This window comes from Podarcis gaigeae (assembly GCF_964106915.1).
Source record: "Podarcis gaigeae genome assembly, chromosome: W".
Lineage (NCBI taxonomy): Eukaryota > Metazoa > Chordata > Lepidosauria > Squamata > Lacertidae > Podarcis > Podarcis gaigeae.
The window spans coordinates 451,975-467,231 of NC_139695.1; the positions used below are offsets into that span (position 1 = coordinate 451,975).

Below are 15,257 nucleotides of genomic sequence, written 5' to 3' on the forward strand. Positions count from 1 at the left end.
AGGGAGAGAAAGAAGGAGGAAAAGACTGGAATAGGGAAGAAAGCAGCTGGCGAAAATGGCGCTGGGAGGGGAAGAATGAGTCATCGCCCTCAGAAGGGAAAAAGCCGGAAGAAGAATAGTGGAGGAAACAGTCACTGCAACAAAGAGAGGCTAGAGAAGCAAAACAAGAAGGACCACCTCACAAGTAAATTCGAAAATTGCGCCACCTAGTGGCGGAAAATAAAATTACTCCCATAATTTAAAAAACGCTGCTAAGACACAGGCTTGAAGTACAACCACAAAGAAAACTAGCTATACAAGAAAGGACATTTGAAATACCAAGTTCAGCTTCTAGAAAATAAGTTTTTATGACGGATGTTAAGTACTGCGAAGGTTTTTTTTTGTTTTTGTTTTTTTCTTCTCTCTGATCATTGCCAAAGTAATTAAAAATATTTAAATATTTTTTACTAAAACTTGAATTATTATTTTTTTGACTTTTCTTTTTTTTAAAAAAAAATTTAAATATTTGAGATGAACTGAGAACAACATAGGGCAAATCCACCGGAATCTTAACTGACTCTCAATCCCATCAGGTAAAAGGACCAAATTATAGACTATAAACAGAGCATTTTCAAAGTTTAGAAATATATACATTCTTGGTTTGAAATAAAGATATCTAGATCAGAACCAAAAGGAAGAATGACAAATATGGGCTCTAGAAAATACCAAACCACACTGACATCTGGGTCAGGTCTACAAGTGAGAAGACAATCAACAGCTGAAACAGACCCCAATGCTGACATAAAAGACATTATAATGGGGATGGAAAAGAGCCTGAATGATAAGTTGGACATATTAACTGGCAACATCCAACAAAACTCAAAGCTAATAATAGACCTAACAACACAAATAAGTGACCTCTCACTTAAAAATAAAGAACTGGATAAATCTGTACAAGAACTTAAGAGTAAATCTACCAAACAAGAGGAAATGACAAAGAAACTGCAAATGGAAAATAAGGACATTAAAAAATCACAAGACTCAACGAAGGAAGAAATAAACGACCTAAAGAGAGCCCATGAAGAGCTGCTAGATGATATATCATTGATGGAGATGCGTCAGAAGGAGACGGTCCTTCGTTTCCGAGGTGTCCCACAAACTCATGATGAACAAATTCAAGAGAAACTATCACAGGAGATCGCAAACTGGTTGGGAGTAGAGGTAGAAGAGATGCTATTGGATATTGATAAAATTTCCAGGATCAAATCAGAAAGATCGGACACTTATAAAGGGCCAGGAGATTGCTTAATTTTTTTCAACTCAAGACTTTTAAAGGACAAAATATTACATCAAAAAGGACAAGTGAAGTTAGTAATAGACGATAGGCCTATCAAAATATTCAAGGAAATTCCAAAAAGAATTCTGAAGAAAAGGCAGAACTATAAGACGGTAACAGAAGCACTCAGGAAGAATTCGATTAGATTCCGGTGGGAATTTCCTGAGGGTATCACTTTCACATATAAGGACAGAAGAAAAACTCTTAGATCAGTAGATGAGCTGGGAAAATTCTGGAGGAAGTACAAAAAAGAATTAACTGGAGAGCCGACATTGGAGCGAGAGGAAACAACGCAGACATCACAAGAAGCATAGAGAGATAAGCGCGTATTAAGAAGGGGGGGGGGGATTGGTGAAGCAGATTATCAAAATCCTAAAATTTCTGAATTTTTTCTTTCTTTCTTTCTTTTCTTTTTCTTTTTCTACCTACTCAACGAAACTACTGTAGATAACAAATAAAAATTAATGAATTTAAAAATTATATCTTGGAATGTTAACGGTCTAAATGATAAAAGGAAGAGAAATAAAATAGAACATGTACTGAGGAAAGGACAATGGGATATTATATGCTTGCAGGAGACCCATGTGACTAGAAACCATAGAAGGGTTTTAGAAAATAAGAGATTGGGTCAAGAATTTATATCCTCAGATGTAAAAAAGAAAAGGGGAATTGTGATCTATGTGAACCCCAAACTAGACGCAAAAAAAATCTTTAAGGATGATGAGGGTAGAATACTAGGGGTAAAAATAACAAAAGGTAAAGAGCATTTAATTATAGTAGGAGTTTACGCACCGAATGGTAACCAAACAGAATTTTTCAGAAAAGTAGAAGCTAATTTACTGGAATTTATAGAAGAGGAAATTATTTTGATGGGAGACCTAAATGGTGTCACATCAATAGAATTAGACAGGACACAGAGAGAAAGAAAATCTAAAAAAGGCAGACTCCCAGACACCTTCTTCCAGATGGTAGAAAACTTAAATTTGATTGATACATGGAGATATAAAAATCCAGGAGAAAGACAGTATACACATTTTTCGGAAGTTAAAAAATCAGCGGGCAGAATTGACAGCATATGGGTATCAAACAATTTAACAACTAAAATTAAAAAAGCAGAAATACAGACCAAAATTATTACAGATCATAACCCAGTCACATTAGAATTAAAGGAATACAAGAAAATTAATAAAAGATGGAGACTTAATGAAAGATTATTAAATGACGAAAATATTGTAAAAAAAGCGCAAGAACTATTGAAAGAATTTTTTGAATTAAATAAAGAACAGGATACAGACCTCAGGATAATATGGGATGCAAGTAAAGCTTTCATAAGAGGCTTTTACATACAACAAAGCGCAATAAGGAAAAGAAACAGAGAGCAAAAACTGGAACAAATAAGGAAGGAAATAGGAATAAACGAAAAATTATTAGCAAAACAACCAAAAAATGAATCAATAAACCAAAAATTAAAAATATTACAAACTCAGGCTTCAGCAATATTAAATAGTGAAATTGAGGATAACATTAAATGGATGAAACAAAGGTCGTTCGAATTTGCAAATAAACCCGGAAAGATGCTAGCCTGGCAACTGAAAAAAAGACAAAAGGAAAAATTGATTGATAAAATAGTGGAAGAGGGGAGAACTTTAGACAACCCTGAGGAAATTAAAAAGTGTTTTACAAAATATTATAATAAGTTATATAAAGCAGGAAACGAGACAGAGGTTGAAATAAAAGAGTATTTATGTGGAAAGGATATACATAAAATAAAGAAAGAAAAGATCCAAGAGCTAAACTCCCCAATAACCACGACAGAGCTTCATCAAGCGATAACTAAGATGAAACTGGGAAAATCCCCAGGACCAGATGGTCTTACCGCAATACACTACAAAAAATTAGAGGAACCATTATTATCACCTATGAAGACACTCTTAAACAGAATATTAGAAGACGGGAAGATTCCCACCACCTGGAAACAGGCGCACATAGTAGTAATCCCAAAACAAGGACGAAACAAAGAGTTTATAACCAATTATAGACCAATATCATTACTAAACAATGATTACAAGATCTATGCACAAATATTGGCAACAAGATTAAAGACAGTTTTGCAGGATTGTATAAATAAAGAGCAGGCAGGGTTCTTGCCGGGCAGGAAAATGAGTGACAATATAAGAACAGTGATTGATATGATCGAGTATTTAGACATGAAACCAAGTAAGAAGGTAGCCTTTGTTTTTGTGGACGCGGAAAAGGCGTTTGACAAAGTATCATGGAAATTTCTAAAAATATTACTAGACCAGATGGACATGGGAGACCAAATCACAAGAAGGTTAAAAGCAATTTATGAACAACAAGAAGCAAATATAATAATAAATAACGACACAACTGATTATTTTAAAATACAGAAGGGCACCAGGCAAGGGTGCCCACTTTCACCTTTGCTATTCATTTTGGTTTTGGAAATATTAAATCAAGAAATCAGATTGGATCAAGAAATAAATGGAATATCCCTAGGAGAGAAAATATATAAAATAAGGGCATTTGCAGATGATTTAGTTTTAATGGTGGAAAATCCAAAGGAAAGCATAGCAAAGGCTCTAGAAAAAATGGAAAACTTTGGATGGGTATCAGGTTTTGCTTTGAATAAAGAAAAAACGAAACTAATGGTAAAAAATATGGGAGATCAAGAGAAAAAGGAACTGGTAGAAAAATTTGGATTACAAATTGTAAAAAAAGTGAAATATTTAGGCATACAAATAACAATGAAAAATATAAATTTGTTTGAAGATAATTATAAAAAAATTTGGGAAGAAACCAAAAGAGAAATGGAAACTTGGACAAGACTGAAATTAACACTCTGGGGTAGAATTTCGGCTATTAAAATGAATATCTTACCAAAACTTCTGTTCCTTTTTCAAATGATTCCCATAATAGGTAAAGATGATTGTTTTAAGAAATGGAAAATGGACTTAACAAAATTTATATGGCAAGGCAAAAAGCCACGGATCAAATATAAATTATTAACTGACATAAAAGAGCGGGGAGGTTTTGGACTCCCAGACCTGAGACTATATTACGATGCAGCATGCTTTACTTGGATCAAGGATTGGATCAAATTGGATAACAGCGACATTTTGGATTTGGAGGGATGGAACAACAGATATGGTTGGCATGCCTATCTAATTTATAACAAAGTGGCAGTCCATAAAGAATTTCTAAGCCATGTAATTAGAAATGCATTATACAAGGTCTGGGTGAGACATAGAAGGTTGTTAGAACCAAAAACTCCATGGTGGGTCTCACCGCTAGAAGTAATATCAGTTAAAAAGAAAAATACTACAGGAAGAATGGCAACTTACCAGCAGCTCCTAAAGGAAGAACAGGGCCAATTAAAACTAAGACCATATGACGAGGTGACCCAATACTGTACCACATGGCTTCAATATCACCAAATTGCACAAATATTTAACCAGGATAAAGTAATAGGATTTGAAAAAGAAGAATCAAAATTACAAAAAGTATTATTACAAAACTCAAAAAAATATATATCCAGAATGTATAATTTATTATTGGAATGGGAATTAAAGGATGAAGAAATAAAAGAAGTTATGATCAAATGGGCATGTGATATAGGATATGTAATTCGGCTGGATCAATGGGAGAAATTATGGAAATATGACATCAAATTCACGGCATGTTATACAATAAGAGAAAATTTTATGAAAATGGTGTACCAATGGTACTTAACTCCAGTAAAATTGGCAAAAATTTACAAATTAAAATCGAATACCTGTTGGAGATGTAAAAAAGAAATAGGAACAATGTTCCACATGTGGTGGGAATGCCGACCCATTAAACAATTCTGGAATGAAATCTATGAAGAACTCAAAAGGGTGTTTAAAATATCTTTTAGTAAAAAACCGGAGGCATTCCTTTTAGGTTTAATTACAAATGATATCCCCGAAAATCAAAGGAAAATATTCCTTTATGCAACAACAGCTGCCAGGATGCTTATAGCTAAAAACTGGAAAAGCAGAAAAATTCCATCAGTGAAAGATTGGCAAATTAAATTTTGTGAATACATAAATCTGGCAAGACTTACAGCTTACATAAGGGGACAATCGGACCAGAAACTATTAAAAGAATGGGGTTGTGCTAAAGAGTATATGAAAAAACATTGTTCTGGAGTCAGTATATTGGTATGTAATGAATGATGCTTTACAGGGTTAAAGAACAAGAAAAATGATGTAAAAAAGCATAAAGATGGAAGTAATCCAATTAGACACAACAATACAGTAAGAGTAAATATCTTTGGAGGTCTTAGAACAAAGGAAGGAAGTCAATTTATGTTTATGTATGTTATGATATGGTTTTGCTTTGTATTTTTTTTTTTTTTATAAACATTTTTTATTGCTTTTTTAAAAATACAGAAAAAAGAATAAAGAGTGGTTATAAGAAGATAGGGTATAAGTAACAAGTTTCCATATTCTTTTTCCATCTATTCTATAGGACTTCCCCACATCCTCCGAACCCTGCGTTCTCTGTCTTATAAAGCATCAGCAATTTGTTAACTTATTTCAAAACTTATTGTAACTTCCATTTTATCATGTTCCCTATTTTCAATTTTACTGTAGCTCAATTCTTATATATTTTGTATTAAACACAATAAAGTTGTTTCATTATTTTACCTCTGAATTCTTGTGTCTTAATTTTCATATCATTAACTTACATTTGCTGAAGCTAGAATTTCCTGAAAGGTGCATTTTTTAACATTCATACAGCTTATAATGTTTTTTCAAATAGTCCTTAAACTTTTCCCAGTCCTCCTCAGTTGTTTCTTCTCCCGCGTCTCGGATTCTGCCAGTCATTTCAGCCAGTTCCATATAGTCCATCAACTGCAATTGCCATTCCTCCAGCGTGGGTAAATCTTGTGTCTTCCAATATTTTGCAATCAGGATCCTTGCTGCTGTGGTAGCATACATAAAAAAGATTCTGTCCTTCTTAAACACTCTCTGGTCCACCATGCCCAGAAGGAAGGCCTCTGGTTTTTTAGGTAAGGTAAATCTCAGTACCTTTTTTAGTTCATTATGGATCATTTCCCAGAAGGCCTTCACTTTCGGGCAGGTCCACCAGAGATGAAAGAATGTCCCTTCCGCCTCTCCACATTTCCAACATTTGTTGTCAGACAGATGATATATCTTAGCTAACTTGACTGGGGTCATGTACCACCGGTATACCATTTTCATAATATTTTCCTTCAAGGCAGTGCAAACCGTGAATTTCAAACCGGTGTTCCATAACCTTTCCCAGTCTGCAAACATAATGTTATGCCCCACATCCTGAGCCCATTTTATCATGGCGGATTTGACTGTCTCATCCTGTGAATTCCACTTAAGCAGCAAGTTATACATTCTCGAAAGTAGTTTACTTTTTGGCTCTAACAATTCAATCTCCAGTTTCGATTTTTCCACCTGGAATCCAACTTTTTTATCTATTTTGAATACCTCTTGAATTTGCGCATAGTGCAGCCAATCTCGTACCTTAGTTTTCAATTTCTCCAAACTTAGCAGCCTCCAATTGTCTCCAATTTTTTCAATTATTTCCCAATATTTAGGCCAATGGGCCTCCATGTTGGGTCTCTTACGTGCCTTGGCCTCCACCGGTGAGAGCCACCTCGGAGTTTTGCTCTCTAATAAGTCTTTGTATTTTATCCAGACCCTCCAAATTGCTCTTCTGACAATATGGTTTTTAAACAATTTGTGCACTTTAACCTTGTCATACCACAAATATGCATGCCAACCAAACGCATTGTCAAACCCTTCCAGATCCAGGACGTCAGTGTTCTCCAATAAAATCCAATCTTTCAACCAGCAGAAGGCTGCAGATTCATAATATAACCTCAAGTCCGGCAGGGCAAATCCCCCTCTTTCTTTCACATCAGTTAATATTTTAAACTTTATTCGGGGCTTTTTGCCCTGCCAAACAAACTTAGAAATATCCTTCTGCCACTTTCCAAAACATTCCACCTTGTCCACGATCTGTAGGGCCTGAAACAAAAATAACATTTTCGGCAATACATTCATCTTTACAGCAGCTATTCGGCCTAACAAGGAAAGTTTCAATCTTGACCATATTTCCAAGTCTCTTTTGATTTCTGACCAACATTTCTCATAATTGTCTTTAAACAAATTCAAATTTTTGGAGGTCAAGTACACCCCTAGGTATTTTACTTTTTTAACCACATTCAGCTCCATTTCTTTAGAAAACTCATCTGTTTCTGTAACTGTCAAATTTTTTGCTAAAACCTTAGTTTTTTGCTTATTTAACTTAAACCCCGCCACCCGACCAAAATCAGAAATTAATTCTAACACTCTTTTAGTGCTAGAGACTGGTTCCTGAAGTGTTAATACCAAGTCATCTGCAAATGCTTTCAATTTGTATTGTTTCACTCCGACCTCGATTCCCTGAACCAACCGGTCCTTTCTAATCATATTTAGCAATACCTCCAGAACTGAAATGAACAATAGGGGGGATAGAGGGCACCCCTGGCGTGTCCCTTTTTCAATTTTAAACTCCTCTGTCACCACATTATTTACAATTAATTTAGCTTTTTGTTCTGTATAGATTGCTTCTATACCATTTTCGAACCCCCGCCCCACTCCCATCCCTTCCAAATTTTTCTTCATAAACATCCAAGAAACATTATCAAAGGCCTTCTCTGCGTCAACAAAAATCAAAACCGCTCTGGTATTCAGATTTGTTTGTAGAAGTTCCATAATGTCAATAATGTTTCTTGTATTGTCAAACAAATGCCTACCAGGGAGAAAGCCAGCCTGGTCCTTGTGAATCACTTCATTTAGTACTTTTTTAAGTCTATTTGCCAAAATATCAGCAAAAATTTTGTAATCCACATTTAGGAGTGAAATGGGGCGGTAGTTCTTAAGTTGGGTCTTTTCAGTCTCTGATTTAGGTATCAATGTGATGAAAGCTTCTTTCCACGTTTCCGGTGCCTTCCTTCCCTCCATTATCTGGTTGCAAACCTCCATCAAAGGTTGTGTCAAATAGTCCTTTAAAACTTTATAGTATTTGGAGGTTAGGCCGTCCGGGCCTGGGGACTTGCCAAGTTGGAGATTTTGAATGGCACTTTCAATTTCTTGCTGTGTAATGTTACAATTCAGGTTTGTTCTCATTTCCAGGGGTATTTTTTGTAATCCATTGATTTTAAGAAATTGATCCACCTCTGAGGCTTTTTGCGGCCCTTGTGTATAAAGTTCTTTGAAGTACCTCTGGAAGCATTTTCTGATTTCCTCGGGTTTCTGAACCATTCTCCCTTCGATCTCTAGGTTTGTAACCGTATTAAGCTTTTGTCTCTTTTTCAACTGCCAGGCTAGCAGTTTCCCACACTTATTCGCCGATTCGAAGGATCTTTGTTTCATTTGTTTAATTTTCCATTCCACCTCTTGGTTTATCAATTTTGAGTATTGCGCCTGGAAAAATTTCACTTCTCTTAACACATCCTTCGACTTAGGCCTGGATCTCAATTTTTTCTCTCCTTCTCTTATTTTCTCCAATATCTTCTCCTTCTTTTCATTCCAGAGCCTTTTCTTAATCGTATTTTGTTGTATTAGAAACCCTCTCATGACTGCCTTACTTGCGTCCCAGATTGTTCTTTTTTCCACGGTGGTATTCAAATTTATCTCAAAATAGTCCTTTAAGGTTTTTTGGGCCTTCTTCACAATCTCCTGATCTCTTAATAAGGTGTCATTCATTTTCCATCTAAAGGTACCGGTTGTGTTAAGTCTCAATTCCACTTTCAAAGCATTATGGTCGGAGCAGGTTTTTGGGCAGATTTCCACTTTTCTAATCTTAGGTGCCAGTCCTCTAGTTGTCCAGATTTGGTCGATTCGTGTCCATGTCAGATGAGCTTCAGAGAAGAAGGTCCCTTCTTTCCCTAGCGGGTTCTTAACCCTCCAAATGTCAACTAAGTCCATATTGTCTGTCATTTCAAAAAAAGTTTTGGGTAGTCTGCCGTCTTTCGATATGTTAGCACTTTGTGACTTATCCATATGTACAGACACGACCCCATTCATATCACCCAGCATAATGATGTTGCTATAGTCCAAATAATCCAGCATGGTCTCGTGCAGCTTCCTGAAGAATTCCGACTTTCCCTCATTTGGAGCATATATTCCTAATATCAAAATTTTTTCTCCTTGCGTCTGTATTTCAATCGCCAAAATTCGGCCATATTCATCTTTAAATAAAAATTTCGGTGACAGGCTCTCCTTTGCATAAATCACCACTCCTCTCTTCTTAACTTTGTCCGAAGAAATAAATTCTTGGCCTAGTCTTTTGTTAATTAACACTTTTCTATGGAGCCTTGTCACATGTGTTTCCTGTAGGCAAATAACGTCCAATTGTTCCTTTTTCAAAATGTGAAAGACTTTCCTTCTTTTTTCCGGGGAGTTTCCGCCATTTATATTCCAACTAAGAAGCTGCAGAGACATCCTGAATCAGTTGACGGGTTCTACAATGGGGTATCTAAGCTTCCTCCCGATCCCGGGGGAGGTAATGCTGGTCCTGGTCCTGGTGGTATAACTCTTGGAGATGGTCCCGGTGGTGGTGGAGGCCAAGAAGCTGCGGCTCCTTTTTGCAGGTCCTCCTCGTGGTCGTGTAGGAACTTCTGCTGGTCTTTGTAGATGTGTGTTTTTTCGTTTTTGTTTAGTCTTGTTTCTTTTGCCCCCCTTTTTTTTCTTTTTCTGTTTTTTTTTCTTTTCTTTTGTTTGTTTGTTTGTTTTGTTTTTTTTATGTGCCGGGGATTTTTGTCTGTATAGTACTATTTTGGATTCAATGTTTGTAATTTTTGTTACGATTTTGCATTGAAAATAAAAGCTTTAAAAAAAAAAAAAAAAAAGAGCGGTCTGTGCCAAACCCTGAGATTGATCCCTCTGGGGAGGTAGTCTCTGGCGCCGTTTCCTCAGCTGATGAGAACCCCTGGAACGTGCTGGCTGAGAGTGTGGGTGTGAAAAGATATTCATCGAAATAATCTGCCGGCATGGGTCTGTGTGGGAAGAGTGCATGAAACTTGTCTTTGAGGTAGTGCTCCTCCACCGCAAAGTAAGGAACCCACCGGGGCCGCTTCCTCCAGATACTGCGGCTTCCTGGATAGCGCATCCGCCATGACGTTGTTGTCTCTCGGGATGTATTCTATCCTGAAGTCGAAATCCGCAAAGAACTCCGCCCAGCGGATGTGTCTCTGGTTCAGGAACCGCGCCGTGCGCCAGTACTCCAGGTTCTTATGGTCCGTGCGGACCTGCACTGTGTGTTTGGCTCCGATGAGGAAGTGCCGCCACGCCTTGAAGGCTGCATGAATGGCCAGCAACTCCCTGTCCCAGATGGTGTAGTTCTGCTCCGACTTGCTGAGTTTCCTGGAGTAGAAAGCACACGGCCTCCAGTCCCCTTGCGGATCTTGCTGCAACAGGACCGCCCCCACGGCTCTGTCCGAGGCGTCCGTTTCAACCCTCATTGGTCGGCTGGGGTTGACGTGTAGCAGCTGTTCTTCGGACGCGAAGAGACGCTTGAGTCTCTGAAAGGACTGCTCCGCTTGGTCCGTCCAGACGAATTTCTTCTTCTTGGAGCTGAGGGTGTCCGTGATGGCCGCCGTCTGCATCGCGAACCCCTTCTGGACCTCCTTCCGATTGCGCGGGCTCTTCCAGTCCAACACTGAGCGGACCTTGGTGCTGTCCATGGCGAGTCCCTTGTCGGACAGCTTGTAGCCCAGGAAATCCACCTCCGTCATGTCGAACTGGCACTTCTCCAGTTTGGCGTAAAGTCTGTGCTCCCGTAGTCTCTGCAGGACCTCCTTGACGTCCTTCTCGTGAGCCTCCTGCGATTCCGAGAAGATCAGAATGTCGTCCAGGAAGCAGACGCACTTCTTGTAGAGAAGACCCGCTAACACGTGGTGCATGAAGGCTTGGAAACAGTGGGAGCCATTTTGCAAGCCAAACGGCATAACTCTGTATTCATAGGTGCCCAACGGCGTAAACATGGCTGTTTTCCACTCATTGCCCTCCCTCATGCGTATAAGGTTGTACGCCCCTCGCAGATCCAACTTGGTGAAGATGCGACCCTTCCTCACCGTCGCCAGCAGGTCGTCGATCTTGGGCATGGGGAATGCCGTGGGCTTCGTCCTCGAATTTATGCCCCGGTAATCAACTACAAGCCTCTTTTGGGGCGTGTCCCGCTTCTTCACAAAAAACACTGGACTGCCCCCCACTGCTTTGGATTCTTGGATGAATCCCCGCTTCAAGTTGTGATCTATGAACTCCCTGAGCTCTTGCAGTTCGTCTTCAGACATGGAATACAGTTTTCCAGTCGGCAGTGTCGCCCCCGGCAGGAGGTCAATTTTGCAGTCGTAGGGCCTGTGGGGAGGCAGCTTGTCCGCTTCCTTCTCACAGAAGACCTCCAAAAACGCCTTGTACTTGTCGGGCACCGCTTGCAGCATGCCCAAGTGTAGCTGTGGTTCATCCTCTCACCCCTCATCTTCCTGGCTAGTCAGGATGCAGTGTTCTGCGCAGTAGGAGGAGCAGAAGGTCAATTGACGCTGGTACCATGCTAATGCCGGGCTGTGCCTGTCCAGCCAACTCATGCCCAATACTATGGGCGTGTCCGACAGGTGGGTGACATTGAAGCTGATGACTTCGCGGTGATTTCCAATTTGCATCACCATTGGCGGTGTTTGCTGTACCACCTGTCCTCCCTGTAGCTCTCTGCCATCGACCGTGACGACATTCAGGGGCATTGTGGCTGGTAAGAGCGCTATGCGATGTTGCTTGATGAAATCCACTCCTATAAAGTCTGCATTACTACCACAGTCAATGGTAATAGGGACTTCCATGGTGCATCCCTTGGGGAGCTGGAGCGATGCGGTGAGTTGCACCACTGGTTTGGGCGGGAGGGGGTCTGTGGGCTGTAAAATCCCTGGGGACTGCTTCACTGACTCGCCTGGCTGGGCCCCAGTGCCTCTGTCTCCAGCCAAACTCCGTCATTTCCCTGCAGCTGTTCCCCCTGCTGAGCTGCTCCTTTTACTGTTGCTGAGGCTGCAGTGTGCTTGTGGAGCCTCTGGGGACACTCTTTCGCCATGTGCTGAGCACTGTCGCAGATGTAACACTTCCTGCTCCCTCTAGGAGGCTTCGCCTTGACTGCTCCTGGTGTTTGGGCTCTGGTTGCTGTCTGAGCCCTGGCACCACCTATCTCCATCGGCTCTTCTCCCCCTCCCAGTGGAGGCGTGGACTGGGCGCACGTTGTCTCTCTGGGAAAGAAAGGAGGTGATCTGACTGGTGTGCGTCCCCAACATCCTTCATCCTTGCTCCAAGGGCATTCTTCCAGACGCACCCCAATCCCCAGCGCTCTTTGGACGACTTCCTTAGTGCTCTGGGGTCTCTCCCCCCTCGCAATTTCATCTTTCACAGCTCCATTCAGCCCCTCCCAGAACAGGTCTCGGACGGCAGCTGAGTCCTTTTCCTATCCCAGCGCATTAACCAATGCAAAAAAGCGGGAGTGATATTGTCTCACAGTGGCTTTGCCCTGTTTCAGTCCATGCATTTCCCTCCTGGCAACGTCCACATCCACTGCAGATTGAAAACAAGCGTCCATAGCCTTAATAAAGGCATCTGAATTTTGGAGGGCAGGATCATTGTCGCGCCAAAGATTGCGCAGCCACGCTTTAGCTTCCCCATGCAGATGAGTTAGTATGAAGCCTACTTTCTCCTCCTCATCTCTAAAGTCTTTCTGAAGCAACTTGAGCGCGAACACTACGTCTGCTCTGAAGTTAGGATACTGCTGCAGGCTCCCATCGAAATGAGACACGAGGCTGCCCCCCCTCTTTCCGAGGCCAATCCCCTCCGGCTTGGCACCTGGCCGCCCCTCCTTGCTCAAAATTTCCAACCTGGTTTGCAGGTCCTGGCAGAACGCGGCTGCTTCCTCCTCTCTCTTTCTGGATGCTGCTACTTCCATGGAAAGCCTCGTGACTGCTTCTTGCAGGGCTGTCATTTTCTCCTCTGTACCCATCCTTCCCGATCTTCGTGAGCTCGCAAAACACCAAGCTTTGCCCCTCGCTGCGTCAACTCACGCTGCGAAGGTTCCTTTTGACCGTTCCCTCGCTCCCCGATGGAGGCGTGGTCAGCCCTAACTCATCTTCTCTCCCTCCTGGAGGAGACGCTGGCCCTGATACCTGGGAGTCTTCCCCCCCACTACGCTCTGGTGGGGAAGCTGGTCCTGATCTCCAGCCGCTGCTCTGGGAGTCACCACTGGCCCCTTGCTCCTGGCGCGTCCCCCCTGGGACATCGGCGCCCCCTTCTGTGAATCTTCCGATTCGCTGGAGAGGCTCATGGAATCTCTTGGGCCACTGTCGTCTTCTCCTACGCTGCCCTCAGATTCTTCCCCTTCGCTCTCCATTTCCTGTGCTTCTGCTCCTGAGCCCCTGACAGTACCTCTCTGGTTGTTTGACTTCCAAGGAATGAGTGCATTTGCATTACCTTGGCTAGCAACTCTCTGTTGTGTCTTTGTCTCTGACTTAGACACAGCTTCAATCTGTCCTCGGTTGTTTACAACAGCAACACATGCAACAGCTAAGTTGGCAAACTCTTGTGAATACCTCTTTGGTGGTACACCCTTTGTTGCTCTCTCAGACCTTCATATGAGGTGCTGATCTTCTCTGCTTTCTGGTTCAGCCTCTGAACTCTCTGGAGAACCATTACTAAAGGTAATCAGTGGTTCGTCCTCCTCCTCTGAGGGTCTAGCCATTATGTGAGATTTCCTCTCAATGACTGTTTCAACTGAGCTCTTTGAGCTACTACTGTCATCATCAGTACCACTGTAATCATCAGTACCACTGTAATCAATAAAATCATCATCATCAGAATCTTCATCTCCTGTGGGAAATGTGTGAACAATCACTCTCTCCTGTTCAGGAGCACTCTCTAGAAATTTTGTGAGAATCACCTGACCAGACTCAGACAAAATTACTCTGTAGAGACCCTTTTCATATCCCACAAAAATGCCTCTGGCATTCTTTACTCCACCTGGAGCTTCTGTTCTCACATGAGACCCAAAAACCTTGAAATGGGCAACTGAAGGTTTTCTCTGGAACAGTTTCTCAAAAGGAGAACTTCCCAACTCTTTTGAAACCTTCCTCAACCACGTATAAGTATACGACAATAGCGACTCCGCCCAGTACTCATGTGGCAGATGTGAACTAAGCAATTGCGCATGCATCCCCTTTTGCAATTCTTTGTTCACCCTAACACAGACACCCCTGTTCCATGCTTCTTCGGAAGCAGCAATCTTGTGTCTTATCCCTTTATTCTGCAGGAACCTCTGGAAATCCTGTAAAAGAAATATTGGCTTCTCATCTGTGAAAAGACAAGCAATGTTAGCATCATGCATATTTTTAAACTTGTCACAAAACTCTTTAGAACTTTCTAAGGCTTCTTTTGGTTTCTCCAAAACATAAATCCAGACAAAATTTGTGAAAGAATCCACACACACAAGGTAATATTTTGCATTGCCTCTAGAAGGTGCTAGAGGACCAATCACATCAGCATACACCCGCTGAAATGCCCTGTCAACCCTTGAGGTCACCTGCTTGGCGTTCTTCTTGGATACACCTGCAAAAGAGATTATGTTAGAATCACAAGAATTACATTCCATGTAATCACTTTGATCAAAAGTCAACAAATACAGTCCATCTTTCTCTTTGGCAGTAAGATACAACTCTCCATCTTTGTAGATCTTGCAGCTTTCAGCATCATAGGACAGTTTTAGTCCCGTCTTAGCAATCTGCGAAACGCTTAGCAGATTGAACTTCAACTCTGGAACCAAGTAAACATTGTTTATAGTCAAGTTCAGACTTTCAAGATACACAGTTCCAATCCCGGTC

At 41.1% G+C, this 15,257-nt stretch overlaps 1 protein-coding gene and 1 long non-coding RNA gene across 2 annotated transcripts in view; one reads left to right on the forward strand and one right to left on the reverse strand.

Moving 5' to 3' along the window:
* Window positions 1-15,257, forward strand: part of LOC310836025 — a 115,961-nt gene that overhangs the window by 37,330 nt on the left and 63,374 nt on the right. The gene's annotated exons all lie outside the window — the stretch shown is intronic.
* The window catches only part of LOC310835928 (putative helicase senataxin), a 427,391-nt gene continuing 426,367 nt past the window's right edge, over window positions 14,234-15,257 (reverse strand). The window contains exon 26 of the mRNA XM_083720870.1: window positions 14,234-14,704. Coding sequence (XP_083576996.1) covers window positions 14,679-14,704 — 26 coding nt within the window. The 3' untranslated portion in view covers window positions 14,234-14,678. The remainder of the gene's footprint in view (window positions 14,705-15,257) is intronic.